General features: G+C 44.7%; 2 protein-coding genes across 2 annotated transcripts; one reads left to right on the top strand and one right to left on the bottom strand.

Moving 5' to 3' along the window:
* Positions 1-27,954, top strand: Nobox (NOBOX oogenesis homeobox). Its single transcript, XM_050164468.1, has 13 exons — positions 1-166; positions 1,289-1,379; positions 2,393-2,555; positions 21,804-21,994; positions 22,542-22,681; positions 23,423-23,719; positions 23,816-23,935; positions 24,259-24,365; positions 24,672-24,778; positions 25,018-25,103; positions 25,332-25,563; positions 25,847-26,142; positions 27,105-27,954. Exons 1-13 carry the CDS (start codon positions 1-3, stop codon positions 27,413-27,415), a joined length of 2,307 nt encoding a protein of 768 aa, XP_050020425.1. The 3' UTR covers positions 27,416-27,954.
* On the bottom strand, positions 26,786-27,071 carry LOC126515087 (protein transport protein Sec61 subunit gamma-like). The gene is made up of 2 exons (XM_050164436.1): positions 27,032-27,071; positions 26,786-26,994 (listed from the first exon to the last, which is right to left on the bottom strand). The coding sequence occupies exons 1-2, from the start codon at positions 27,069-27,071 to the stop codon at positions 26,786-26,788; spliced, it is 249 nt and encodes an 82-aa protein (XP_050020393.1).
* Positions 27,955-27,971: the final 17 nt, after the last annotated feature.

Genomic DNA, 27,971 nt, shown 5'->3' with positions numbered 1-27,971 from the left:
ATGGGGAGCCGCACCCCTCCTCATGCCCTTCACACTGAAATAGGATTTGTGGAGCCACTACCATTTCGCAAGCACGTTGTTATGACCTTATTTACACCTCAGATTAAGACTAGCAGCTGGGTAGTATTAGTTCCACCTCACAGATGGGAATACGGAACACAAGGAGGTTTAAATAACTGACATTACACTAATGACAGAGCCAGAACATGCTCGGTGTCACCTGTGGACAAGGCACCTCCCACACTTCTGCTGTCACCATTGTCTCCAAACACCATCTCCGTGCCTGCCGCATCTCCATCACTTTTCCCTGCAGCACTTGGGCTCAAAGGCATAGCCATCCTTCTGGGTCCTGCACCATGGTATCTTCCAGGCTTTTTCCTTGCTTCTTTGGGTGTTTCCTTGAGCTAATTCCTGGTGTAGGACATCCATCTGTTTGTGTGTTGCTTTCATTGGTTAATGAATAAAGAAACTGCCTTGGCCTAGTTGATAGGGTGAAACTTAGGTAGGTGGAAAAAACAGAACTGAATGCTGGGAGGAAGAAAGCAGAGTCAGAGAGAAGCGATGGATCCTCAGCCTGAGATGGATGCCCGTTAGAATCTCCGGTAAGCCACTGCCATGTGGCGATAGATTAAAGGAGATGGGTTAAACTAATATGTAAGAGTTAGCCAATAAGAAGTTAGAGCTAATGGCCAAACAGTGTTTTAATTAATACAGTTTCTGTGTGGTTATTTCAGGTGCAAACTAGCCAGGTGACCAGGGCAAAAAAGCGGCCCCTCCTCCTACAAATCCCCCTTCAGTTTCACGAAGGCTGTCACTGACCTTTCAGGGCAGCTTTTGGGAAAGATGAGTCTCCAGGACTTCATTGCTGTCTCCTGTGGCTTCTCCCTGGGAAAAAGAGTATACCAGTGCCACCCTGACTAAACGTCTAAAGTGTGGTCTACAGTGGCACTGATGCCTACACCAACCTGTCTATACCCAGAGAAGTCAGCTTTCTCCCTACATGAAAACAAGTGGACAGTGGACGGTGGGATTGGTGAGGATGCTGTGTGCTGGGACTTTCCACGTAACCAAGAGATCATGGACCTCACTAGACCATAGCTCAAGATAAAAAAAAAAAAAAGGTACAGTTAGATGCCTGATTCAAGAGAACTTAAGGACAACTCATTAGATGCTCTGTATTGCTGGCATCTAGCCTTCTACTCCTCTTTTCTCACCTGCCTCTCGGAGTGGGTAATGGGAAAGGAGGATTTCATTGCCTTTGAGTTAATCCTGTCAAATCTTTCCCTAGGGTGTTTACTGGAGCTCTACAACTCCACCCCAGTTCCCACTGGCAGTAAAGATTCTTATCATTCTAACCTTGAATTGTTTTCTGGAACCAGGTACAGACTCACAAGGTCCCTGGGCTGGGAACAAGCCTAGAAGACCCTGAATCTGGTGCTTGAATCTTTCATTAATGTGAAACCTACTTACAAATATCAAGACTTTACATCATGCTTCACCAGAAACAGCATTAAATTTAAATTAGCCTAAGACAACAGAACCACTTCAGAATATTCTCTTGCCTCCAAACCCAGAATCAACTAATCCTTTGGCCAAAACTAAGATGTACATATGATAGGATTTCTTCCACCAGGTGGCAGCCAAGCCTTACGAGAAGGCATAGTGTAAGCAGTCCACTTGTTTCTTGACAGTAAAAATTACTGCCATGCTGTCCGCTGCATTCAGAATGCCCACCAGATTCAAAGCCTGTTCAGAAAATTGTAATGAGATGGAAATTGGAGCAGGGGGGCTTGGATGAGGTGACAGAGCTGAACTCTGAACTCTGGTAGTCAGCCTGCATCAAGTTCACCTGCCTGTCATGGTCATTGCAGTCTTTGTGTTGGGAGACTCAAATAGTGGAGCACTGAGGCCATCCTGAACATAAGTTTTTTAATTAAGTCCCGCTTGGGGACTCAGAGCAATAAATCATTCATGGCATTGCAGCTTTCCCCGTCACTGTACTACACCCGTACAAAAACACTGTCCTTGACTGTGAGCTCACAGAAATAATGGAAAAAAGATAGACACACTATGAAAGTAAAACAAAAGAAACTGTCCCTGTGGATGTCTCTTCTCTCCTTCCCCAAACAAAGTCCTTGAGTGAACAAAAAAAATATTAATAGCATGAGGCCAGTATATTTAATCTTTCTAAAAACTGTGGTATATGATAACTAGATGAACCATCTCCTGGACCCAAAGGAGGTAAGAATAAGAGAATAAGAGTTGATGGGCCATAATCATACCTGAAGTGTACCCTTGGTACTCATTGGAGAAGCAATGTAAATTTGATACAGCAACAAGAAAAGAAAGGGAGCTCTTTTCTTTCCCATTTACTATTCTTTTTCTTTTAAAGATTTAGTGCATCTGTATTTTTACGAATCTGCGTACAGGTTTGTGCACGCGTGAGTGAAGATGCCCACAGAACTCAGAAGTGGGCATCAGATCCCGCAGAAGCTGGGACTACTGGCAGTTGTGAGTTGCCCAAATTGGGTGATGGGAGCTGCACTCTGGCCTCTGTAGGAACAGTGTGCTCTCTGAACCACAGAGCTATATCTCCAGCCCCACTCTTTGTGTTTTAACCAGTTTTCCTGTAAATTTTTTTTTTGTCTCTTTGCATGTTCTCCATGGATCAGTTAGCCTGCAAAAAATACCAGATGAGTTAAGTTCTCTGTCAGCTGTAGTGTAATATATGTGTGACTGAGTGTGCTAATGTGTGAGGAATTTATTATCCCCACCCTTAATGGCAGGAGGAGTAGATGTCTCCATAATACAACTGATCTGAGCAGAGGGGTGACAGGGCCACATATAAACTCGGTGAGATGAAATGCTGCTCATCACAGTGTTCTCTTTAATGTGAAGAAAGATTTAAAAGAGCAAATGACACAAAAAGACAGATCCAGTTTGGGATGTTCGTCCTAGGATCCAAAGGCTACAGTATCCCAGAACAGCAATAAATGCATCTCAACACAAAATTGTAAACCTCCGTAAAGCATTATGAGATGTATAGAGTAGAGTGTGTGTGTGTGTGTGTGTGTGTGTGTGTGTGTGTGTGTGCGCGCGCGCGCGCGCGCGCGCGCGCGCCATGGCCCTCACAGAAATCAGAAGACAATTCTGAAAAGTCTGTGAGTCTCTCTTAATGTACCTGCCATGCTGTGTTGGACACGCCAAGCTGCTGTCTTGGGAGCCCTAAGGACATCAGGCCATTGTCCTGCCTCTGTAGGATTACTAAGATTAATACGTTCAAATGACTCTTTTATTGGTACAGTTTTTATCTGTTGTTTCTTTTAATGTAGATTCCATGGATTGATCTCAAGTCACCAGATTGTATGCAAGTACTTTTCTCTTGAACCATTTTGCCAGACTAATATTTTTTAATAACTCGATTTGAAGATTCTTTATAAATGACAAAGTCCCATTGCAATGACAGAAGGCTGGACATGGCTACTTTGTTTGCCTTTCTCCCTTTACAGCACAGATGGATGCCCCTGCTTGTTTCTGAAGTCTCTTCTCATTTTCATTTGTCTAAAGAAATGCCATTCCTTTTTACTAGATTTTTAACTACACACTAGAGCCCTGCCTAATGGAGGCGAGGATTTGCAATGTCTCTTTACTTTCTCCATTTGTTTAGCAGATCATTTAATCTTTGTTAAATTTGGTGCAATTTTATGAATAGACAGGCTGGAGAATGAACTTTACAGCAGCCAGAACTCAACAAATGCCTGGGTGTCTGAAGAGGAATCTCCTAAGACAAGATTTCTATGTCTGTTCCTCTGAAAGACAAACACATACAATGCAAATATTCACCCACTCTTTTGGAGACTTTGCCCTCCATGTTCTTAAGAAAGGGGCATCTCAGTTTTGGGGTGTAATGACTCAATCCAAGATGAAGGTATGAAGGGAAAATTGCATGAAATAGAGAAGATGGGAAGAGGCTTCATCTGTGGCAGAAAGAGCCATCCTGCATGGAGAGCCTGAGGAACGTCAGTGGGAGGAAGGAGCCAGAGAGGGGGAGTCTGCACTACTTCCACTAAGGCGGTTGGCAAAGATTCTGTTTAGTGCAGCAGAGCCACAGGTGTACTTGGAAGCAGTAGACAAAGGCAGGAGATGTCTCAGTGGTGTTCTCAAAGGAACAGATGGCAGAAAAGCAGCTGATGCATCCTTATAAGAGCAAAACACACAGCAGGACCCTCAGAAGAGCATGGTGAATGTTCAGCCACAGTAAGGAGATACAGACCAGAGTCCAAAGTAGACTGTTCCAATGACCATGAAGATGAGGATGTAGTCAACGTTTGCCATAGCTGTTGGCTGGATGGGAAACATTCACAGTAAATTTCCATTTTGATGAAGCATTTGCACTAATCTAGTTAGGCAGGCAGCTTCTTGATATGATTGAGAAAGGAAAGATTTACTGCCTGGAGACAAGATAACAGGGCATTCATTGCATGTGTTACTTCATGTTCCAAGACCAGAGGTGGAGATCCTGCTGTTTCTTTTTTGGTGTCAAATATTCTCGTCAGTCTAAGGACAGGTTCATGGTGTAGCTTTCTCCCAGATCAAATGATACTTTCTCACTTCTGAGCCTCTCATGCTTTACTGGGCTAATCAACTAACCCGGAGGTCAGAAAGGCAAGGAAACCCAGGCCTCCCACCTCAGCTTTTAGATTAAAATCTACAAAGAGAATTTCAGGGTGAGAAAAAACATAAGACCATACCAATATATGAAAATGTAAAATGGATGCTGGGCGGTGGTGGCGCATGCCTTTAATCCCAGCACTCGGGAGGCAGAGGCAGGCAGATCTCTGTGAGTTCGAGGCCAGCATGGTCTACAAGAGCTAGTTCCAGGACAGGAACCAAAAAGCTACAGAGAAACCCTGTCTCGAAAAATAAAAAAGAAGAAGAAAATATAAAATGAAGAAGAAGATGCTAATGTACTCTTAATTCTGATAAACAAAATGCTGTCAGTGTGGAGAAAGGCTGCCTCCATGCGGAAGCCAACCTTCCTAATCCTTCTTACCAATTAGAAAGTGCAACTGCATGGTTTAAGCCAGAGGAGGGAACAATGGAAGGATCAATTCTGGAGGAAGACCCCAGGAACTAAGCAACCAAAAGCAAAATTGGATTTGGAAAATGAAGGATCCTAAAAGAAGGGTCATAAAGCCCCCATGGGTTTGTGCTCGCTGTGGGTGCCTCTCACCTTTGTACAATGTCTCTCAAGCGGAGACAGAATGCCACTTCTGATTAGACTGGAGCATGACCTGAGCCAGCTGAGCTACCTGTGGGAAGGCCTGCGAGGCTGCAAAAATGGAAGCCCAGAGAGCTACCATTTGCTGCAATCAGGATTCAGGCCAATTCTGTGTGAGACATCTGCTTGTCGCAGTCAGTGTCCACTCTAATTGGCAGTGATTGCAAACCCTACCACCCAAGGGCAGCCACAGAAAACCCACTTTCTGAAGTACAGCCAGACCTCAAAGGAAGCAGACCTCAGCAGGCAGTTTCCCTGCTCTCCCTGATCTTATCTCCACAGACTAAGCAGGGATGTTGGTGGGAGGTTCTGTACCAGCGACAGATAAAAAGATAAAGTAAAACAGATAAACTATAAAAGCCAACAGTGGACAAAGCCAGCTTGAAGATAGTCTTTGTGATAAAGGAGACGTATTGTTTTATTGAAGAGAACGTAAAAACTTGAGGATGTTACAGAGAATGGTTTGGCTGGCATTAGCAATAGATTGAAAGCTTGTTTCTCACACAGGACTATGTGGAGAGATGCTTCTGGGCCACTAGCAAACATGGAAGATTCCTAGGCTCCACTCCAGGTCAAAAGTCTGAACTGAGAGGGAGCCAGAGTGAAGCTGCATATTAACTAGTTCGGGAATGATTTGTTTTGATCTAATTTTCACATTAAAGCCCAGGCTAACCTGGAACTCATGTCAACCTCACGGCCTCAGCCTCCTGAGGGTTGTGATCACAAGCATCACCCAGAACACTCAGATGCTCTAGACATGACTAAAGATATGCTCTGGGGAGAGGACAGAAGATAGCGTGCCCAGTCTTGATCCTGTGAGCGTGGACACACAATGTGCAAACAAAGCTTGCAAGTGGTCTTAAGATCAGATTGGAGGTATCGACTGGGATGAGCACAAATTTCCTGACCCCAGCTGCTAATGACAGCTGCAAGGACGAGGTGTGTGTGTCTATAGTCAGTATCTAAATGCGATCATGGGTTTGAAAGAACTATCACTGGGAGAATTGAGCAGGTAACAGAGCCTTATTTTTTGCCACGAGAGCAGCTTCCAATATGAACCCTGTGGTGTTGAAGGTGTGAGCATGTATCAGGGCTGGGCCAATATTCCACTTTTGATCAGGACTTTAAGGACTGTGGATGCAGAGAGCAGAAAAGTGATAGCAGTGGACCCTATAGCATTGTAGTCCTCATGGGAATGCCCTTCCCAGCCTCTTCTTCAGGAAAGAACTTGACTGCGGCTGCGTGTCATTGTTTAAGTCACTTCTGTCCTTCTTATCTGAACTCTCACCTATTTACATATTTTTGATAAATTCTTTTCTGCTTAGGTTTATAGTAGTTGTAGGACAAAAACAGACCTGTGATAAAAGTTTTACAAATAATCAAGAAAAAGAACTGCATAGACATGAGACAGCCGGAAGCACATTCGGGAACAAAACACCAAAGGTTTGTCTATAACAATGGTTCCAGAGAGCCCAACACTGTGGAAATCAAGGAGGAACTCCCCGGAAAAAGGAGTGCTCTGGGGCTGAGCATTTCCTTTTATGTCATCCCAGGCCTCACAGATCATTTTCCAAATTTGTGGTGCCTAGATTTCAATGTTCATATGGGTGTAGGCATGTGTATGTGGGTGGAGGTCATGAAACAATAAGGGACTGTGGAAAAGAAAAAGACATCTCCAGTAGGGTGGGGAAAAGAAAGAGGAATGGGATGCACATGGCATGAAGTCAGAAGAGGAGCTTAGGAAGAAGAAGACCAGTGGGAGGGAGGGAGAAGGTGGGAGGAGGGGGGAGGGAGGAGAATGAGCAAAAATATGTGTGAAAATGAAATGAAGCCTTTACTTTGTATACCAATTAAAAATATTATTATTAGTGGTGTCTGTGTATAATGTGTGAATACAGGTATGTGGGTGACTCTCTCTCTGTGTCTGTCTCTGTCTCTCTGTATGTCTCTGCATGTGTGTGTGTGTGTGTGTGTGTGTGTGTGTGTGTGTGTGTGTGTAAATGTGTAGGTTAGAGGCAAACCTTGTAGAGTCCATTCTCTCTTCTTCCACCTGTATGTGGGGTTCAGGGGACTGAGCTCAGTCAGGCCATCGGGTTTGCGGCAGAAGCACTTTGTCAAGCCATCCAGCTGCCCCTTGTGTGCTAGTTATGTTTCCCAGAGCAGACCATGCTGCAGAGGAAAAGATGATTTCCAAGTCCTTCCAAGGGGCTCGTCCAAGGACATTAAGGGGGAGATTCTTCAGAAATAAGCGAGGAAGGCAATGAAAAGCAGGAATACTGGTCCATGAAGAAGTCGGAATGCAACAATGGTCTCCATGGGCCTCTTGTCACCAGTGTCTCTGTGTGGTTCACCCACCTCCCTGAGAAATGTCCAGAGCCTGGGTCCTCACCACAGCCTCTTCCTGGTTGAGAAGTTTGTCTGCTTACTCTGTCAAAAGTGTCACATATATACCCTCCTTCTCCCCACCAAACCCTTTAATTTTCTTTATACTTTAAGAAAAACCATGTGAACTTTGTTTTCAAGGAGAAGCCTTCCCTGAAAAAATATCTAAAGTACACTTAGGCTTGTATATGTGCCCAAACTAGGAAGGAGGAGGAGATGCAAAAATATACATGTATACATACATGTATATATGCACAAATATATGAAAATATATCTATGAATCTCTTCAGAATCTCCTTAAGCATCTTCCCTCCCCATGTTTACATGATGAGCAATAACAACCAAGGGTTTGCTCTCACTGGTGTTACTCCACAACCTCAGCATCTGGAGTTAGGCCTTGCACATAGAATGCACTGAATACACAGGACAAAACATCTTCAAAAACAAAGAAAGCTATCGGCACAGAGAAGAGCTAACAATACAGACAGGTCGATGGAAAAATCCCATGAAATCAACCAAGGCTTAATCAGTTTGAGAGTTAGGGAGATCATATTGAAAACTATGAGATTTTCCTCCCCATTTCAGACCCCATGAAGAAGACAGATAAGAAGAGCCCCCTCTTCCAGGTCACAAGGGACTGTGTGTGAAACGAGCAAGTAACTATTCGGCCCTCCCTCTCTTGGCTTCACACAGTGTTTTTAGGGCAATGAATCAGTTCCTGATCAACTAGTGTGTGTGCTCGTGATGAGCAAACAGATAACATGTCTTAGATCTCCATAGCGGGAGGATCCTGGTTCTTACAGCACTCTGGATTTGGTACCAAGTGCATTAGTGACACAGAATATTAGACTGTCTCTAGATGGAAAGAAGAGGAAATCATAGAGAGTTAGACATATATTTGATGACACACATTTCACAGTGTCCTTACAAACAAACAAGGCTGTAGACTAGTTCAAATAGGCAAGCACAAGTGATGTCTATTCGAGGTTGAGGCAAAGGCAGGGTGCTGGTTTCTCACACTGGCAAGGCTGAGGAAGAAGATGGGCCTCGCCAACGACAGAGCAATAAGGTAGCCAGCAATGTCACGGTCTGCTATAGAAAGCAGAATGCCCTGCTGGTCAGTGGTAGACAAGGATTATGAGCAACAAGTGAGCCTTGTTGTTCAAGATAGTATAACAGAGTGTTCTGAGTATTTTCCCTATCTTGAGTATGCAAGTATGCAGGATGTTTCCAAAGTTGTTTTTTTTTTTTCTTTCTTTTTTTTTTGTTTTTTTTTTTGTTTTTGTTTTGTTTTGTTTTTAGAGACAGGGTTTCTCTGTAGCTTTGGTGCCTGTCCTGGAACTAGCTCTTGTAGACCAGGCTGGCCTCGAGTAACAGAGATCCACCTGCCTCTGCCTCTCGAGTGCTGGAATTAAAGGTATGCGCCACCACCACTCTGCTCCAAATTTGTTTTCTAACTTGCCAACTTCCAAGAACAGTTAAGAATCTCGGCTCTCCAGCTTCTTTAGGGTGTGGCCCCTCATATATCTACCATGCTTCAGTGGACAGTCCCACACCCATTAGTATATAGGCAGTACAAATTGGACTTGGGGTGTTTCACAAAAAGAAAAAGCCTTGAAGTTGGGAGGGGGCTTGTTCATGAGCAGGGATCTGAGAGTTGTTAGAGAAGATTAAGTGTGCTTGTATGAAATTCTCAAAGAATTACCAACAATACTTTTTAAAAATGAATCTTGACTCTATGATATAATACTGAGTATTCATGTTCCAAACTCAAGGGACATCTGAGACATGACTCCCTAAGGCTTCAGTCAACCAGAAGGCTGCTGATTCTGACTCTTTGAATATTGAAACTGATGCTTTGAAAGTGATTATTTCAGCTCTAAAGTTCTTGTAAGTAATTACTTTACTTGCACTTAACTCTCATGGAGATAAGTCTCAGAACTCCATCATAAGAGAACAACCTCTAACTTCTGATTGTGACTTAGCCTAAGAATGAGAGAATCCTTCAAGGAAACGTGCACCTGCCCTGCATTTTCTCTGATTACTAGAATGTAGAACACCTAATAGGCCATGCTATCTACTCTATCCATGCTTTATTCACTTTTTGGTACTTATGAGCTCCATATCTTTCAAATAATCTGGTCAATTCTATTGAAGGTACTCAGTTGTGAAGTAAACCTTTGCCATTGACTTGTTACTATGAGTAAGACAGAGGCTGCTGCACCTTAGTGGTACAGGAGATCTTGGCTACAGCTAGAAGTCACACTAAGTCAATTCTTGTAACAACTAACACAGGAGGTCAAGACAATTTTTGTTTTGTTTGTTGTTGTTGTTGTTTGTTTGTTTGTTTGTTTCCAAGACAGGGTTTCTCTGTAGCTTTGGAGCCTGTCCTAGAACTAGCTCTTGTAGACCAGGCTGGACTCAAACTCACAAAAATCTGCCTGTCTCTGCCTTCTGACTGCTGGGGTTAAAGATTTGTGCCACCACCACCTGACTGACAAGTTAATAGAAAAATAAATTGAGTCCTGAGGAATATTAATTTTTCCAGATGGAGAATACATTGAGGGACAATATTTCTATGTAGGGAGAAGACATGTAATACAGTGAGATTCAAAAATGGATAGAGATGGTCATATTTGGTAAGCTAATTAAGGTTATTAAGAGTAGGGAACGAGAGAGGTTGGAGATATGGCTCATTGGTTAAGAATATTGGCTGATCTTTCAGAGGATCCAAGTTCTATTTCCAGCACCCGTGTAGTAGCTCATAAAATTCCAGTTCCTGGGATTCTAATGCCCTCTTTCTAGCCTCTGTGGACACCATGCGTGCACACAGTACACATTCATACATATAGTCAAAACACCCATATACATAAAATAAAATACTTTTAAGAAACTTTAATTGGGGAATGTGAGATTGGGGAGTCAAGAGTTCTTCTGAGTTTGGCTTGTAAAGAACTGAGTTTATCAATATAGGAAGTTCCAACTTTATGCTTTAGACAGAGGAAAGCTAACTGAAATTTATACAGTAGTCCTCCAGACACTGGGGAAAGTGATATCAGAAGTCCCCTATCATCTTAAATATTTATTTTTAAAAAATGTCAAATGATGACTTTTAGGCACTGAGTCATAGTAATTAACAAGAAAATCATCCCCAAGATGGGAAAAATAAAGGAGGCAAGCTTCACAGTGTTCCCAAAATTTAATGTCTAAAAAAAATTTACAGATTCTAGGGAGGAAGTTGATATTGCTGAGTATGGGCACATAGAATTTAGAATTCAAGATGATTTGACATCTGGATTTCATGGTATTATGCTAAAAAGGAATATCTACATACAAAGAACAAATGGAGAGGTGGATGCGGAAAGATGCAGAGAGCATACCCACAAATTCTCAGCAGGGCAGGTCATCTCAGGCCTTCATTGTACATGGCATTCATATGTGCTTGTGTATGTGTGTATATGTATGTAAACTACACCGGTCAAGAAAAGAACCAATGGAAAAGAAAAGATAAAATGATAGGTGATTGCTGTGGGACAATGGTCTGTACCCTGTCACTTGTATTTTAAATAAACGCTGATTGGCCAGTAGCTAGGCAGGAAGTATAGGTGGGGCAACCAAGCAGGAAGTAGAGGTAGGGCAATGAGAATTCTGGGAAGAGGAAAGTGTCAGTTTGCAGCCGTCGTCCAGACACAGAGGAAGTAAGATGTGACTGCCTTGCCAAAGAAGGTACCAAGCCACATGGCTAACACAGACAAGAATTGTGGGTTAATATAAGTTATAAGAGTTAATAAGAAGACTGAGATAACAGGCCAATCGGTTTATAATTAATGTAGACCTCTGTGTGATTCTTTGGGACTGAATGACTGTGGGACCTGGTGAGACAGAAACTCAATCAACAGGTGATGGTCTCCTGAAGCCAAAAATAATTTGGATTGCTACCAAACCAGAGAAGATATGCTGTATCATACATGGACACCACATAGACTACTCATCAGGATGATTTCTCTATAATAGGTAACAATTACCTCATACTTGCAGCATCTTTGGAGTCACCAAATTAAACTTAAAAATTAGCCTCAACACAATGAAAGCACTTTCCACTAACAAAACACACACATGCAAATGAGCATGCACACACACACACACACACACACACATACACACACCACTATATTGAACAAAGCAATGTTCACAATGTCTAACATCTCATAAAGTCCTTCCAGGAAAACAAAGAAGCAGAGAACTTTGATTTACAATTAAGATGAAAATATATTGATTGAAGTACATCCAAAAGAAATCATATCATTAGAATCATATAGTTTTACCATACAGAACACAAATTTCTGCAGATTAAAAACAGTGAATGAGAGTACAAATAACTAGACACAACTAACTGCAGATGCTGGAGAAGAAAAGATTAGAAAAGTTAAAATTTGTGAGACAGAAACTCTCCAAAATGAAACACATAGAGATAAAATTCATACATGAAGCATCAGCGAGACAATTTCAGAAGATTTACATAAGTAAAATTGGAGTCCTTGAAAAAGAGGAAGAGGGTGAGGTGATATTTGAAGAAAGAATAGCTGGCAACGTCTTCCAATTTGATAAGAATTATAAGGGTACAAAGTCAGGGTACTGATACACTCCAAGGGGTGAATAAAAAGGACCACAATAAGACACACTGTAATCAAGCCACTTAAAACTAGTGGAAGGAGAAAAAAATCTGAAAGCAGATTACAGACAAAAAACACAAGGACAGGCCAAGAAAGGTAAGAACACTAGATTTTTCTTCAGGAGCAGTGTAGGCAGAAGGCAAGAAACTGACATTTTGCAAGAAGACACAGGGCAAATTGTCTGCTGAGGTACAGCTATGCCGACAGAGCAAAGCTGCGTGAATCCATCACAATCCTTTCACTAACAGTGAGAAAATTTTCCTTTTATGTGGAGGATGATGTTCTGTGGAAATCTGGGTCCACCTACAGGACTGTCAAGCACTGCAAACTCTTTGTGAAGAGAAAATATAATGCTGGTACTTCTCATCCTGAAAACATTTTTAAGATAACTGACTACTGAGAGCCAAGCTAATAACCATGTGCCGTGGAGGCTGTAGCCGATGCAGAGACTGTATTCTGCAGCAGGCTCAGAGGACCAGGGCTAGGATGCCTAGGTCTATCCTGCTGTGATGGAATGCTGCTGGGAGGATCTTAAGTTTAATAAAGGCATCCTGTCACTCAAAGGTGGGTTGTGAGAAGGTAAACAAATGCCCTGTAAATCCTAACAAGAATGTACTTGACAAAGCAGAAAATGGGATTTCAATTACTCCAAATAAGCCATAAAAGGAGGATTACTGAATACTTTTAACATATTTGACTACGAATCAATAGAAACCGCAATTTGTGCCACAAATCTGATCATTTTTTTCTCTCCACCAAGACACCCATATTCTTATTCAGTCATGAATCCCTCCAGCAAGTAGATAACACTGTGATCCAGACACTATGGCAGACACGTGACGCACATGTGTACCTGTTGGCGAAACAAAGCGCTAATGTTTAGAAAAACAAAACTTAAACTAGCATAAAATAGATAAAAACATAAGGATATCTTGTGAAGTGTTCAAATATTGGGCAGCAGCTGTTACCTAGATAATCAAAGGAGTCCTTGCTGCAGGGTCATAGTTAAACAAAAACGTGAACTTGGACGAGCCCGCCAAGAGAATAAGCAGGTTTTCAGGTCAGGAAGCTTGTGTGCGAAGACCTCAAGACAAAATCTTTGAAGGTTTGAATACTTGAACATTAGCAACCAGAGATGAAGCAGCAGAGCTAAGCTGAGGGAGGCCAGACAGTATTGCAGGAAAGCGTTCCTGTCTTCCTCTCAGCACAGTGGGAACTAATTAAATGAAATGCAGAGGGAAATGACACATGCAGCTTAATCCAGAGCTCACCGTTCTTTCTCAAGGGGCCATGAAAAATGGATTCTGGTTGGATGGAGGGAGGAGAAGTTAGGCTATTACCACTGTGTGTTCGTACACTGTAAACAGGAGGGGGGCCAGAACCAAAGGGGACTCAGCTGGTTGGGAGACGTAAAGGAGGGGGGAGTTGCGGATTTGGAGTGGAGAATCGGAAGTGTGAAAAACCTGAAAGTTTGAGAACTATGTTTGTTCAACAAATCAACAGAGAAGGTGCAGAACTGGCTGGGAAAATTAGCTTAATCCTGTCATTAGGGGGACATTGCCATGAGTTAGAGCTCCAGAGCAGCTTAGGCTACAGAATGAACCTGTATCTCAAAAGTCCAAAAGTAAGCTCATGGTCAGTAGTCTAGTTATTGCCCAGCCCACTGCTGTCTTAAAGAAGTATCCCTAATAACCCCAACTAAACAAGCAAATAAACAAATTCTTCTAGGTCTTAGGGCTGTGCCTGTAGAAGGTCAGATCAGAAATTTGAAATATGGGTCAGACTAGTTGCTGGCTCAGTGTCGTCTTGCAGTCCCAGCATTTATGAGGCTAAAGGCAGAGCAATCATGACTTCAAGGCCAACTGGGATGCAACGTGAGACCTATTTTAAAAATAAAATGAAAACTCAAATAAATAAGCCAGAAATATGTATTTCCTATTCCTTTACTTCCAGATATGTCTCTTTATTCCTCCTGCATGCTCTCCTTTCCCGTGACAAGGCTTGCTCTGCATGGCCCCATGAGTAAACTCCAGAGTGTCCAGGGAAGAACCCACCCAGGCTTGCACTATGTTAATAGTGGCACTTACAGCAGCTCAGCTGGAAAGACAGACAACCAGAAGCCTTTTGCAAAATGAAGACCGGGTCTAGCAGCCTATCCAGTTTTATTACTTCCTGCCAACAGACTGAAGGACAGGTTTGGCAGGCTGAATTATTTCCCAGGTAATCAATCTAGTCTGCTATTGTTTAACTTTCCTGCCTCACCGAATGCAAGCCTCTCATTTCACCATCATTCTCCCAATGCAAAGGAAGTTACTCCCAATGTCTAACCCACATTAATGATCATGTCCTTGATCAATATCAAGCAAAGTATACATTTAAAGACACAGCCTGGGCACTGTCAATCGGAAAGATCTAGAAGAGTTAGCATAATACTAGCTGGCTAAAGGGTCACTGAAAAAGGCCAAAGGAGCCTATTAGATATGACATGACTATAACCTTAGTTTCTCTCCCCCAATCCTGCAGGATACCTGGACCACAGGGTACTAGGAAGATATCAAACATAGGGGTGTAAAGGCTCACGTCTAGAGAATATCAGCAGAACAAGGGGATGGGGGGTTCATCGGGAGAAAGATGGCTCTTCCTATAAGCACTGAGGTCCCACAAAGCATGCCCTGCTGGGAACCACTAACCCTGTGCTGAAGGAGGAACAATGACTAGCTCAGGGGCACTTCTTGCTCCTCCTTGATGATTGCTCCCTCACTACAGAGCACAAGGCCATGAGCCAAGTTCCATGAGCCCTCTTTGCTGGTACATTCTGGCTCTACATCTGCCAGTCAGGCAGACTATACTGACAAATGAACAAATTCCTCATGGGCTCAAGAGTGAGAAACAGGGTGGGCAAGGTCAATAACAACTGTGAGACTGGGCTTGGGAAGCCCATGGATTAAAAACAACAACAACAACAACAACAACAGAAGTTTGCTTACAAATTTGTCTTTTTAAATAAAAAATGGAGAGATAGTTGAGTAGTTAAGAGCAATGGCTGCTTTTGTAGAGGACCTACGTTCCACTCCCAGCACCTACAGGGAGGTTCCTATCTCTAGAGGATCCAGCACCCTCTCTTGGCCTCCATGGGTACTGCACACACATGGGGCTCAGACATACATGCAGACAAAACACTGATATACACTAACTACATGAATACGTAAATGAATCATTTTAAAGTAAAGACATTTTAAAATGTAGACATTGCCAGGAGGTGGTGCCTTTAATCCCAGCACTCGGGAGGCGGAGGCAGGCGGATCTCTGTGAGGCCAGCCTGGTCTACAGAACAAGTTCTAGGACAAGCTCCAAAGCTACAGAGAAACCTTGTCTCAAAACAACAACAAAAGGTAGACATTCAGTTAAAATATTTCTCCCCCTATTATTTGTAGAGCAGCCATAGCATCCTGCTGCAGCTCTGTAGTCTTGGAACCCTGCAGCAATATACAACAGTGCATTTCACAGGGCTTTCCAAAGAGACTCACCTGAAGCTACACAGAGACGGTAATTAGAATTGTGAGGAGCACCAAAAGCTGCCAAAAGGAAAGAGGAAGAAAGGAAATGTGCCAACCTGGTACCAACTAATAGTGTTGTTTCAACAGAAGTAATGTATTTTCCATGTCGAACTGTTACATATTTACCATTATCTTCCTACTCAAGTCCCACGGTAAGACACATTCTTTCTTCCACCCAAAACTAAATGAAAGGTAAACATCTCTGATTGGCTGTCTACAGCCCTGTTAAGGAAATTAGTATCATCCAAATCTCCGTTTAGAAAGGATTGTCCATGTGGCCAGTGAGATGGCTAAGCAGGCAGTGGTACGTACTTACCACACAAGCCTGGCAACAGCAGTTTGTGCCTCAAACCCTGGTCACCATATGAGGGTAGAATTAACTCCATTCCGTTGTCCTTTTGTCTCCACAGAGCACCTGACATGCTAGCTACACCCACAAAGTAACAAATAACAAATTGAGCCAGCAAGATGACTCAGTTGGAAGAGGCACTTGCCACCAAACCTGATGGCTTGAATTTAATCCCTGAGACCTACATGGTAGAAGGACAGGGCCATCTCCCTTCTTCTGCAGGTTGTCCTCTGAACTCCTCTGTGACTGAGCTGTGGCACTTCAAATCTGCACATGCATGGACACACACACTGGGGCGGGGTGGGGGGAGCAAATCCTTTAAAAATTAATAGATTACTTTAAATTTGGCAACATATCTATCAGTATTAGTACCTTCAAAATACAGTGTTTAATTTGATTTCATGAATTAAACTGACAAGCCTTAAATACCTGAACTTATGGCCAGAAATGAGGATTGCTTTTTTTTTTCCTACTTTTTATTCAGAGAAGGTTAGATTCACATGTGGTGGTCAGAAACAATAAAGAGATTCCATACACCCTTCGCCCGGGACACGTTGTGCCCAGCTTCAGCAAAATTTCACAAGAAACCCACAGAACTTCTTTAGGTCTCACTAGTTCCTTCTGCATTCATGTGTGAATTTAGTTCTATGAAATTTTATTCCGTGTATAGACAAACCTGCTGAACGTCCATGGTAGTCAAGAGTCAAGATGGCCCCATTGTTGTGGACCTTTTTATAGCCACGGTCATTTTACCTGTCCTGACTCCTGACATTGGTGGACATCATTTGATCCAATGAAGCTATTATTCTGCCGTATGCAGATCAGTATACCAAGCACAGTGATAGATAGTCAGGTAAACTATAACCTACCACCTAGGAGTTCAAGAGGGAACCTGACAGACAGGGTTCCAATCTTTATTGGCCACTGTGACTTTGGGAAAGTATCTAAGATCATAACACAGTTTGTTCCTCAATAACATGGGACTAATAATAGAACTGTAAAAAAAATGAGTGAGTTAATTTTTTTTAAACATGGAAATATCTGACGTATAACAAAGAGATAGATGTTATCATCTAAGAGCTCAATCCTGTGGAGGATGGGAAAAATTCTAATTAGGTCAGCCTGTGTTAAATAATGCTATGTAAATATAAACACAGAATAATTCAAGGGCGGTACAAAGGAGGAGCAGTAAAGTCTAGCTGAGTCAGGCTCCACGGAAAACAGAACATTTGTGCTGGGCTTTGAAGTATGAGTAAGACTTTGACTGAAATAGAAGGGAGGGAAAGATGTTCCCGGCTGATAACCGGCTTTTCTGTGTCCGGAGGCATGAGAGGGCATAGGCCACTCTGAAGACTGAAAGGCAACAGCAAAGGCTTCTGGGAGACTGGAAGAACAGAGGGAGCCAAGTCCGGGGAAGGCTGAAACAAAGTTTTGGAGATGACTTGCAGGTGTCGCTGGAATTGTCACCTCAGAATCCTCGAGGAGAACAGAAAGGAGAAAGGTGCCTCCAAAATGGGCCGATAATAGGGTATATGGAAAAGGATGTTCTAAATTAAAAATCCCGGACAGTGGAGGTCAGTTCCAAACACGAGCAGCTGCCTGCCACACCCAGTCCGTACTCTACCACAAGCTTCCATTCTGGAGTGTTCTAAGCAAATGGAGACTGACTGTGTGGATTCGCACACCCCGATCTGATCTGGCCCTGCCAGGGCAGTTCCGGCTTCACCCAGGTGTCCTCAATTGCTTTCACCAGCTGCTCAAACCTCCCCGGGCTGGCTCTCCAAAGGAAGCCTCTGCCTGGAGACTGGGTGCTTCCTCCTTTCTGTCCCCAGCATTGGCAGTGTCAGCTTTGGGTCACCTTGCTAGGTGTCCCCTTCCGGCTCTGGAGTAGCGATCTCTGGGCCTGCCTCAGCCTGTCTCAGTTTTCCTGCTTCATTCCAGAGAGCCTCTTTTTGGCCTCCCGTGTTGGCTTTCTATCTGAGGCCTGTGGAAGTCTCCAGCTGTCTTCCACAACTTCCCCGTGCTTCTCTGGTCTCAGGTCTCCCGGTGACCTTGGGTGTGGCACAAAGAACAACTGCTCTGAAAAATACGTTCTCCATCAATCATTTGTGGTTCTCATTAGATAAAAAGAAAGGGCAAGGACAAAGAGAGCTTATTGCCCTTGCTCACCTCAGTTATAAGGTTAGCTCCACACAGACTGGGGGGCAGGGGAGATAATTTTCTGGGGGCAGCTGACACATTTCATTTGTTCTTTCATGGCTATATCCATGAGTAAAAGAAAAAGACATTGTAACAAATGGCCCTTGCTTGGTGGATAGTAGTGATGGTTTATGGTTTGGCTCTGAAAACTAAGAAACCAAATAATAAAAACTTGCCTTCCCTCCAAACAGAGTTGAGTATGTCAAATAGTCAAAAATTATGAAGAGGGCATGTAATCAAGCAAGACTTGAAAATAAATAAATACACACCTTTAATCCCAGCACTCGGGAGGCAGAGGCAGACGATCTCTGTAGGTTCGAGGCCAGCCTGGTCTACAGAGTGAGTTTCAGGACAGGCACCAAAGCTACACAGAGAAATCCTGTCTCAAAAAAACAAAAAAAAAAAACAAAAAAAACAAAAAAAAAAANAAAACAAAAAAAACAAAAAAAAAATAAAAAAAAAAAAAAAAGGAACTCCTAAAACAACCCTGGCCATCTCCCAGGCAATAGGGATGTCTTTCTTGTCTGGGAAGGGTGTTAACCGCCCAGACATAATCCATCCACTTCATGTTGTTCCATCAGAGGTAGGGCTTAATGGTCCATTTTGTCAACACCATACCTTCCCAACAAGCAGGTCATGTTGTCCATCTGACACACAGTCCCCTTGCGGCTATCACGTACCAGTCATTCTTCACGTAAACAAGGAAAACACTGAGCTGTGTCCTTGAGAGGAAAGAGGTCACAATAAAAGCCCAGTTGATCAAGAGAAAAGAAAGACAAAATGTTTCTAGTTTTATATCCCAACCCCAACGATCCAATTATAGGTTTGGAAAAATAATAAACTTTTTAAATTCCCCAAGTCCCTACCCAAAACCTTTTACATAACTCGACCTTGTGTCGCTCACAGCCAGGCGCGCAGCAACAGTGGTTTTCTTCCCTTTGTCCTGCTAGGGAGCAGCCTGGGAGAAAAAAGACAAAAACAGGAGCAAGGGCTCAGAAGGGTGAGAGATTAATCTATTTAAGAAATTATATCCTACTTCTCACTGCAAGGAGATGCCCTAGGCTAGGAAGAAAGCGCATTTCCTTCCCCCTTCCGGGCCACCATCCCCTACAGCCTCCACATTCCTTCCCTAGTAGTGTGTTTTTGTTTTGCTCTGCAGTGCTGAGAAACAACCCCAGGGCCTTGAACACTGAGTCACACACACCCCAGTTCTTTCCAGGGAAAGTTTTAATTGACTCTACTTTTCAAAAGTCTAAGAGGGTCTCAAATTAGGAAGCATAGTAAATCCCTCAAGAGTCTTGTTAAAGTGCCGTGTTTGGAGTCCCTCCTTAGACCTAGCAATACTGAATATTTCGGAGATTAAACCTGTAGCACATTTTATGCAGCACATTTGAAACAAATTCCTTAAGGAATCCTGGTTTATGGCCAGGTTCCAGAATAATTTTAAAAACACCAGATCTAAGTGCTTTGTTCACCCGGGTGTGGGGCACAGGGGGCCAGTCTCGAAGGCCCTTACCCTAAGGCTTGCTTGCTTCCTGGAATTTTAGGCAGGCCCTGACAGGGTAAGTCACACAGCACAGTGGGCAGCACTTCTAGGAATACTTCCTGGCCCAAGAAAGACTCTGCTGCACAGGGTTACCAAGTCTACTCCTACTCAATGGATATCGACTGTGTCGTGCTGGCACGACCCATTCCTGAACTCATGTTTTAATCTGTGTCTCCCAAAATCCTTCTGTATGCAATCATCTCCCCCACAGTTGCTGTCACAGCGTCGTTGTTCTCTAAATGTTTACTCAAGGTAAGCACAGTGTTCCAGATACAACCAGGTCACTACCAGTTTTTCCTATAGAGAGTCCCGTCACTGCTTCCACTCCTTGCTTGCCTGACCTAGAATGCTGCAGATTTTCTAGCATAGAAACAGGATATTGGGGCTGGAGAGATGGCTCAGTGGTTAAGAGCATTGCCTGCTCTTACAAAGGTTCTGAGTTCAATTCCCAGCAACCACATGGTGGCTCACAACCATCTGTAGTGAGGTCTGGTACCCTCTTCTGGCCTGCAGACATACACACAGACAGAATATTGTATACATAATAAATAAATAAATAAATAAATATTTTTTTTTAAAAAGAAACAGGATATTTTGTCAAAAATTCTCTTGGAAAAGGGGGTCAGTATTATTGGGGGCATAGGAATTGAAATTCTGAAGGGGCAGAGGCTTGAAGTTCTGATTATATTGCTTTGAAGTTATTTAGTCTACATTTTAATCTTTTTAATTTTATTCAATTTTGTTTTTTATTTTATGTGTGTGTGTGTGTGTGTGTGTGTGTGTGTGTGTGTATTCACGTGCACCACCCAGGACTTATGGAGGTCAGGGGCCAACTCTCAGCAGTTGGTTCTCTCCTTCCTCCTGTCCCTGGGGACTGAACTCAGGTTATCAGGTTTGAGAAAACAGCGCTTTTCCCCACTGAACCATCTTACTGGCCCTTAATTTACACTTTTATGTTTCAGAAGAAACTAAGAGTCCCACAGCCTCTCGGAGTCCACAGGTGTGTAGAGGCAGACTCTCACAAACGATTTTAAACCACAGGAAAATGTCCTGGTAGTTGATGGTTTAATACAGCGGGGAATCACCCGGTGTCCAGAAGCTCTTAAATATTAAAATCAAATCACCTGAGCTCTTGGCAGGACGCCTCCCTCACCCCGCTCCAGCTCCCAGCAGCTGGTTCAATCTGGCCAACATTTTCATTCCTCCCCCCCCCTCCTACTCCCGTGGTAGAAGAAGCAGTAAGAGTTTAAATTTTTTTGAATTTTTTCTAAGAGAAATAAGAAGCCTTCCATGATCCAGGAGTCCTTTCTTCCTTAGATTAGAAAATTGATACTAAATGACTAAAACTAATAAGAAAACATGGACTAGCTTCAACCTCATCTGTACTCGCAAAATTGGGCGGGGCTCAAGAGGTCATCTTCTCTAGGCCTAGGGTACTTTTAGCTTTGTTCCTGCCACTCGCCAACGATTCTGATTGCTAAGGATACTCAAATCAGTTCGGACGTTGGGCCACAAAAATCCTTGAAGTAGGCAGAAGATAGAGCGGCCTCATATTCGCAGACTCTCTTCATGAGTAGTTGCAGAAGTCTCCTTACACAAGGATCAGGAGGTAACCCCAATCATGTCCATTGACTGTATGCTGAGCCTGAGAACCGCACCTTCTAAGACACCCCAGTAGCAGGCCTGCAATCCTGTAGCCGCTCTGTTCCTGCCCCAACTCTAGGAAGGTGACAGGCATCTGATCCCGCTTGGGGCTGCATAGAAGGCGGCCAGGAAACTGCAGGATGGATCTCCTAGCCCCTCATCCCAACCCCAGGTGTGCTGTGCCTCGCTCTGGGGGAGGGATTGGGGGCGCAAGCTCCTGCTGCGCGCCCTGGCCTGTGCAGACTCCACACACCTGGCCACCCCACGGACTTCATTAAGGCTGCGCCTGTGGTACCAGGGCGGGCTGAGAGGTGGAAGTCTGTGTCATGGAGCCCACCGAGAAGCTCTGCAGGAAAACGCGGGGTAAGCACACATCAAGATCGACCTTGGTGAGGGTTTACTGAGCCCGTGAGGTCTGCTGGCCACTCAGTCAGCCTTAAGAGGCTGCTTAGGTCTATGGGTGATAGTGGGAAAGGGAGGTGACCTCCCCACATCCTTTTTTAGGTCTCCAACATTGCTATAATCTAGGTTCGGAGACTCTTCACCTCTCTCAGTACAGTTCCTTAATCCAACAAGGTCCAAATTTGTTGAGCGTCCACTATGCACCATGTTTCTTACTGTGCTACACGCCCTCCTAAACTGTTACTTGTCTGAGTGTCCCTTGGTCCACCCTGATCCCCTCACCCTCTGACTGCACCCCCTCTCCACCTCTCTAAAGTGGTTCCACGGCATATCGAGAATCCCTTGAAAGAAGCTTCAGAGTCAGGGATTGCCCCCAAGAGCTTTATGTATTGTTAGAAAGTGTTTTGTTAGCGACAACATCAAAGGCTTTTTAGTTAGCCTTCCTTTATACATTTTCTGTTTCATTGGAAATGACAGAAACTCCCTGAAGTAAATTTTATTTTGTCAGGAGTATACACAGAAAAGAAGAGGATTGTTTGGGATCCCGGGAAAAGTTCCAGGTGGTGGCTAAGGGCAACCTGTGCCCCTGTACCCCAGCCCTGTGTGATCTTGGGTGGATTATTCCTCAGGCCCCCATTTCATCACCTGGTGGGAAAATGCCTGCCTCGTGGGGATCCAGTGGGTACAGCGGGCGCATATTAAGTGGGCTCAGAGTTGGGGGGTGAGTTTTACGATGGTGTGAAGGGGGTTTTCCTTCCGGATGGGTGCTTTTCCTCACCTGTAAAAGACTTGAACTGGGTGGAAGAGTGGCGGCAGCCTAGCTTGGGGGCGCGGGGTGGAGGGCGCTAGTCTGAGGAAAGCCAGAATAATAGGTCTGGTTTTCGCTTCCTACTCACCCCTCCCCTAACAGTCGTTTATTAGAAAGATCCGAACTGGTACCTGTCCCCTGAACGTGCACCTCTGATGTCTGGGAAAAACTAAGATGTGTACCCAGCTTTCCACTGTTCTCACATTAAGACCCCATCAGGGTTGCCATAGTTGTTTAAATTTTCCAAAGCAGTTGGAGCAGCTAACCCGGTGGTTCTCAATCTGTGACCTCCTTGGGGGGACTGAACGACTTTTCCACAGGGGTCCCAGTCACATGAGACCAATTGGAAAACACAGGTGTTCACATATGCTTCATGTCAGGAGCAAAGTTACAGTTATGAAGTAGCAAGGAATTTTTATGGTTGGGGTTACAGCTGCAGCATCTAATCCATCCTCCGTGTCTCCTTCCAGCCTCATTTGGAAAACAGGAAAATGAAAGCTTAGGTTCTCACAGCAGATAGATCAGCTGTAGGGAGAAAAGGGGCTCTGGCACCTAACACCAGTGGTTGCTGCTCTCCACAGGTCAGGATGCTGGAGGCAAGCCCAGGATTGCTGGACTGGAGTCGGAGGGACCATTGAAGGGTTCTGCCCCACCTCCTGAAGATGACCAAGGCAAGCAGTCCTCATCCTCCAGGGCTGGCATTGGAAAGAGACCACCATCGGAGACCTCTGGGGAATTAATGAGGGATGGCAGCTGCAGAGGGTGCCACAACAAAGACCCAGCACCAGCTGCATGTAGTCCCCAGCCCCGGGAAGACATTTCTTCTCCCCTAGAGAAAGAGGTAAAGAAAGTGAAGCCATCCATCTCTGCAGTCCCCGGTAAGCTCAGGAAGCCTAACACCATGGGGTTAGCATGTACGTTATCTTCAAGATGTTACTCAATGTATGCTACACACAAAACTATGCTTTCTGAAGCAGGCCTAACCCCCAGTGTCCTCAGTACATTGGCCAAGAGGAGCCAACAGGAGAACCTGAAGGAATCCCTAGAAGTGACCTTTCAATTTCGGAAAAAGACTCGAACCCTGTACCGCTCAGGTTAGTCCAGAAAGGTAGAAGAAACTGTAGCTCTGTGCAAAGTGTGGCCCAGGAGATGCTGGGGTAAGGTTAGTCACTTTTTTGCATGTTTCTCTTTGTTCATGGCAGCACCAACATCTCTGACCCCAGAAGGGAAGACCAGGCAAGCTGTCTTGTGTTGTTAGACCTGGAGAGAAGAGTCAGAATGCATATATCACACTATGCATGCTGAAAGGCATGGCTCTTGCTTTGGCACCCATGGGCGTACCTGCTATGGATGCCCAGTGGGCACCTCCTTTTCTTCTCTCCTGCTGTGGTATCTAGCCACCCCCCTTTTTCTGCAGACCAGCTGGAGGAGCTAGAACGGATATTCCAGGAAGACCACTATCCAGACGGTGACAAGCGTCGAGAGATTGCCCACATGGTGGGGGTCACCCCTCAACGCATCATGGTAAAGGGGGGCTGTTGGTCAGTGGGGTGAAATGGTAGCTGCTGGTCAGAGCTATCAGAGAGGGGGGGCATGTGTTCAGTCTCAGCTGTGATAGAGACAGAAGTTAGTCTCAGATGCAGGGGTGTCCCAACTGATCCATGGGCCACAGCTTTAACCAATTAAATGAGAAAGAAGGATACCACAGAGATCTTTTTATATTTCTAAGCTAAAAGGTAGCTGAAACCAAGTAAAGTCTCCTCCACAGTGACACCCAAGACAGTCTCTGCCAGCATTCTCAAGTTTCAGGTGCCCTTCCTCTGTCCATAGGTGTGGTTTCAGAACCGTAGGGCAAAATGGCGAAAACTAGAGAAACTGAGTGAGAAGGAGACTAAAGACGGTTCTGTAGCCCCCAGTGCTGACAGCAGTCAACGCAGGTGAGAATAGCTGCTGGGTTGTTCACACCAAGCAGAAGTGGGGTGCACATAAAAGTTCTGGGGGTCTTGTTGGTAGCTGGGTGTGAGTGCTCGGGGTTACTGTCTAATCCTTCAAGGAATTTGAGCTGGGCTTGCGTCAAGGAGTTGCTGGTGCCTTTGAGTGGCCCTTTCCTTGCACCACTTCTGAGTTCTAAATCCAGTGGCCATAGAAGCTACAGCCTTGTCTGTTCTGCCTCCAGGTCTGCTCCTGAGCTCCTAGCTACTATGCCAACAGATCTAGAACCTGGCCCCATTCCTCCAGAGCACATTTTGGATGCCTTGCCAGGTCAGTTACCACTTTCAGAACGTTTCCCTGGGTGGGGGAAGATGAAAGCTAAGAAGACAGTTGGAACAGAAAGTCCCTGCTCCATAGCGGTAGCCATGGGGACAGCTCTCCAGGGTCCTGTGCCCGGGTTCCCTGGCTGTTGCACTGCCTGCCATTCAGCAGGATCCTAGATGCTTCTCTATCCCCACCTTCTTATGCTGAAAGGTCCTGTTTGCCATACTTTCCTAGAGCCCCCCATGCTGCTGGCTTCTGACCAGACTCAGACCCCCTCTCAGCGCAATGAGGGTGCTCAGAGGATGGCAGTGACCCCACCACTCTTCAGCCCCCCACCTCTTCGAAGGACCAACCTTCCTCCTTCCCTTAGTCCTGTCCACGTTCCTCAAGTGATGCCTCCACTGAGGGACATTCCTGGAAGTAACAGCATACAAAAGGACAGGCCCTGTGGGTCCTGGGGTACCAGGTACGGGATAGAGGGGAGAGGGAAAGGCTGAGAGGGCTTATGTGTTGCAGAGTTAAAAGATGTGTTGAGTTTACGGTAAGAATGATCTAATTCTTTGTAGCAATAGAAGAGAAAGAATGAGAAGCAGTGAGCAGGGGGTTTGTGGTGGGAGGAGGAGATGAGGCACTGGCGACAATCCAGGGTTTGATGTTGTCACAGAGATGGAGAAAAGGGGAGGGGGTTAAGAGGGAATGGTCTTTTTACTGGGAATGAGGTCACTAAATACTCCGCTGTCCCCCCACAGCATCACCTCCCCACCCACCTGCTCAAATTTGGAAGACCTGGGGCCTCAGGATTATCAAGCAAGCAGCCAGCTGGGTTCATTCCAGTTCTCGCAGGCTCCGCAGACCCCTCTCTTCCCACCCTTTCAGCCCCACTTTCCTTATCTGCCCCCCTTCCCTCTGCCCATTCCAAGCTTTCTACCACCGGAAGACTCTCTTTTCTCACTTCCATTTGGCCTCAGTGGGGACACATCGCAGGATTATTGCCCAGGGCCGCCACCAGGTCAGATCTTGCTACAGCCACCTACTGGAAATATGGGTGAGTTGGTACTGGAAAGGAAGATTCCCCACTTTTGTCTGAAGTTGAGAAAGACACAATGCCTCCTTAATCTAGAAGGCAGAATGAGGCAGATCATGGGTAGTGAGCAAACCTCTGGCCCCTGCTTGTAGCGACTGAAAAACTTCAGTTGCTGAAGGATTTGGTGACTATTAGAAATAATGAACAAAAAGGACCTGGTACAGAAATGGCAGCAGCCATTATGCCAAACTCCCTAGACTTCTAAAACTCCCAAAGCCCTCCATCATGAATGAAAGAGATATCTGGTGGTTCTAGATCTCCTTGGTGCCTATAAGGGCCAGCTCTTGGCCTTGACCTATGGTCTACTAAGTCCCAGGGCCTGGAATTGAGCCTGTCTGTTCCTGGGGGAGAGGCTTGTGTTAATGATTCACCCAGGCTGCACTAGGACCTAAATCTTGGGCCTGAAGAAAGAGACTCACACAATTTGTTTTCAATGTTTTTTTTTAATGGGAAATATGTTTATTTTGAAATTATTTTAGTTTAGAAATACAAAACCTCTTGGGGAGGGGAAAAGGAAAGAAAAACACAAAGTATACAGGCAACTTTTTACTTCATAAGCTTCTCACACCCTCATTTGCTCCTAGTTCCCGCAAAGAGAAAGCACTCAGCCACCCACAATAATGCTATTAATAGGGATATGGATCCGTTTCACAAGAAGCCGATGAATCCCATGATAGCAAATCCTTATGGCTGTGGCAATGGCAATCTTCTGGAATTCTTTTCTGTCGGGCATGGTGCATCCTTTAACCAGCTGAATTGAGTCCTTTACTAACTGCTGACTTGGCTCAACAAACTGCATTACCTGATCCAGGACTGATTGCGGGATGGCGGCTTGAGGAGGCAAAGACACGTAGCTTAGGAGAGGACCGGTTTTCAATGTTTTCAGTCATGTCCAATAATTCCCATATTCTTTGATTCCACAGGTCCAGGGCCCTGGAGTGGCCATTGTTTGCCAGAACCTCCCTTCCCTGGTCCACTCTGCCCACAGACTCTGGGACCCCCTATGGGGGCAGAGGGCTACTTTCCAGACCTGCTTCCAGCTCCGTGTGCTCAGCCTATAAGCAAACACCTTCCATTAGAACTCAATGGGCTTGCTGAAGGCACTAGACCAGAGACAGGGTCCTCACTGAACAAAACGCCAGAACAGCAGACAGCCTCTTCCCTTGAGCAGCCCACACGAGAGGAAGTGAGGGACAAGATTAAGAATAGCCATGGCCCTGGGACTAAAGAGTGAAGAGAAGGTCCTTGTCGGGGGACTGTGGAGAAGAACAGGATTGAGGCACTCGTGCAAAGAGCAGGACTTAACGTTCAGAAAGGCTATGGACTGGCCTAGTATGGGAGCCCAAGGTCTTCCTACTCTAGGTTTTATGAAGGAAGAGAGCTGGCATCATTTTTTTTTTCCTTTAACCCTTAGAAGTTCTGAAGAGAATTGGGCCATGCTACTTGTAAATGTTACATCACTTTCTGTGACTTTAGTTCCTTCCTAGACGTTGAGGTGGTGTCCAGTGTATGCAATAAAACAGTAACTATTGGGTGTTTTTCTGTGAATGAAGAGCTGTGCTTCTAACTACTTCTGTGTTGGGAACAGTGAGCCCCCAGATCCTGTTTCTTGTAAACAACTTGTTTTCCCCTGATCTGAGTGCCTACAGCTGCTCTGAGCAAGAGACCTTCAGGAGTTCCTGATGACAGGAGAGTGGTTTCTGGTGGGTTTGGCTGGGGCGTGGCTATCTCTATATAGTCTGCCCTGAACACAATAAAGGGGGCATTCATGGGGCATTCTGGCATCAATG

This window comes from Alexandromys fortis, unplaced genomic scaffold, assembly GCF_014885135.2.
Source record: "Alexandromys fortis isolate MF-2015 unplaced genomic scaffold, M_Fortis_MF-2015_v1.1 scaffold_133, whole genome shotgun sequence".
Taxonomy (NCBI): Eukaryota; Metazoa; Chordata; class Mammalia; order Rodentia; family Cricetidae; genus Alexandromys; species Alexandromys fortis.
This window is presented reverse-complemented; position numbering and strand designations above follow the sequence as displayed.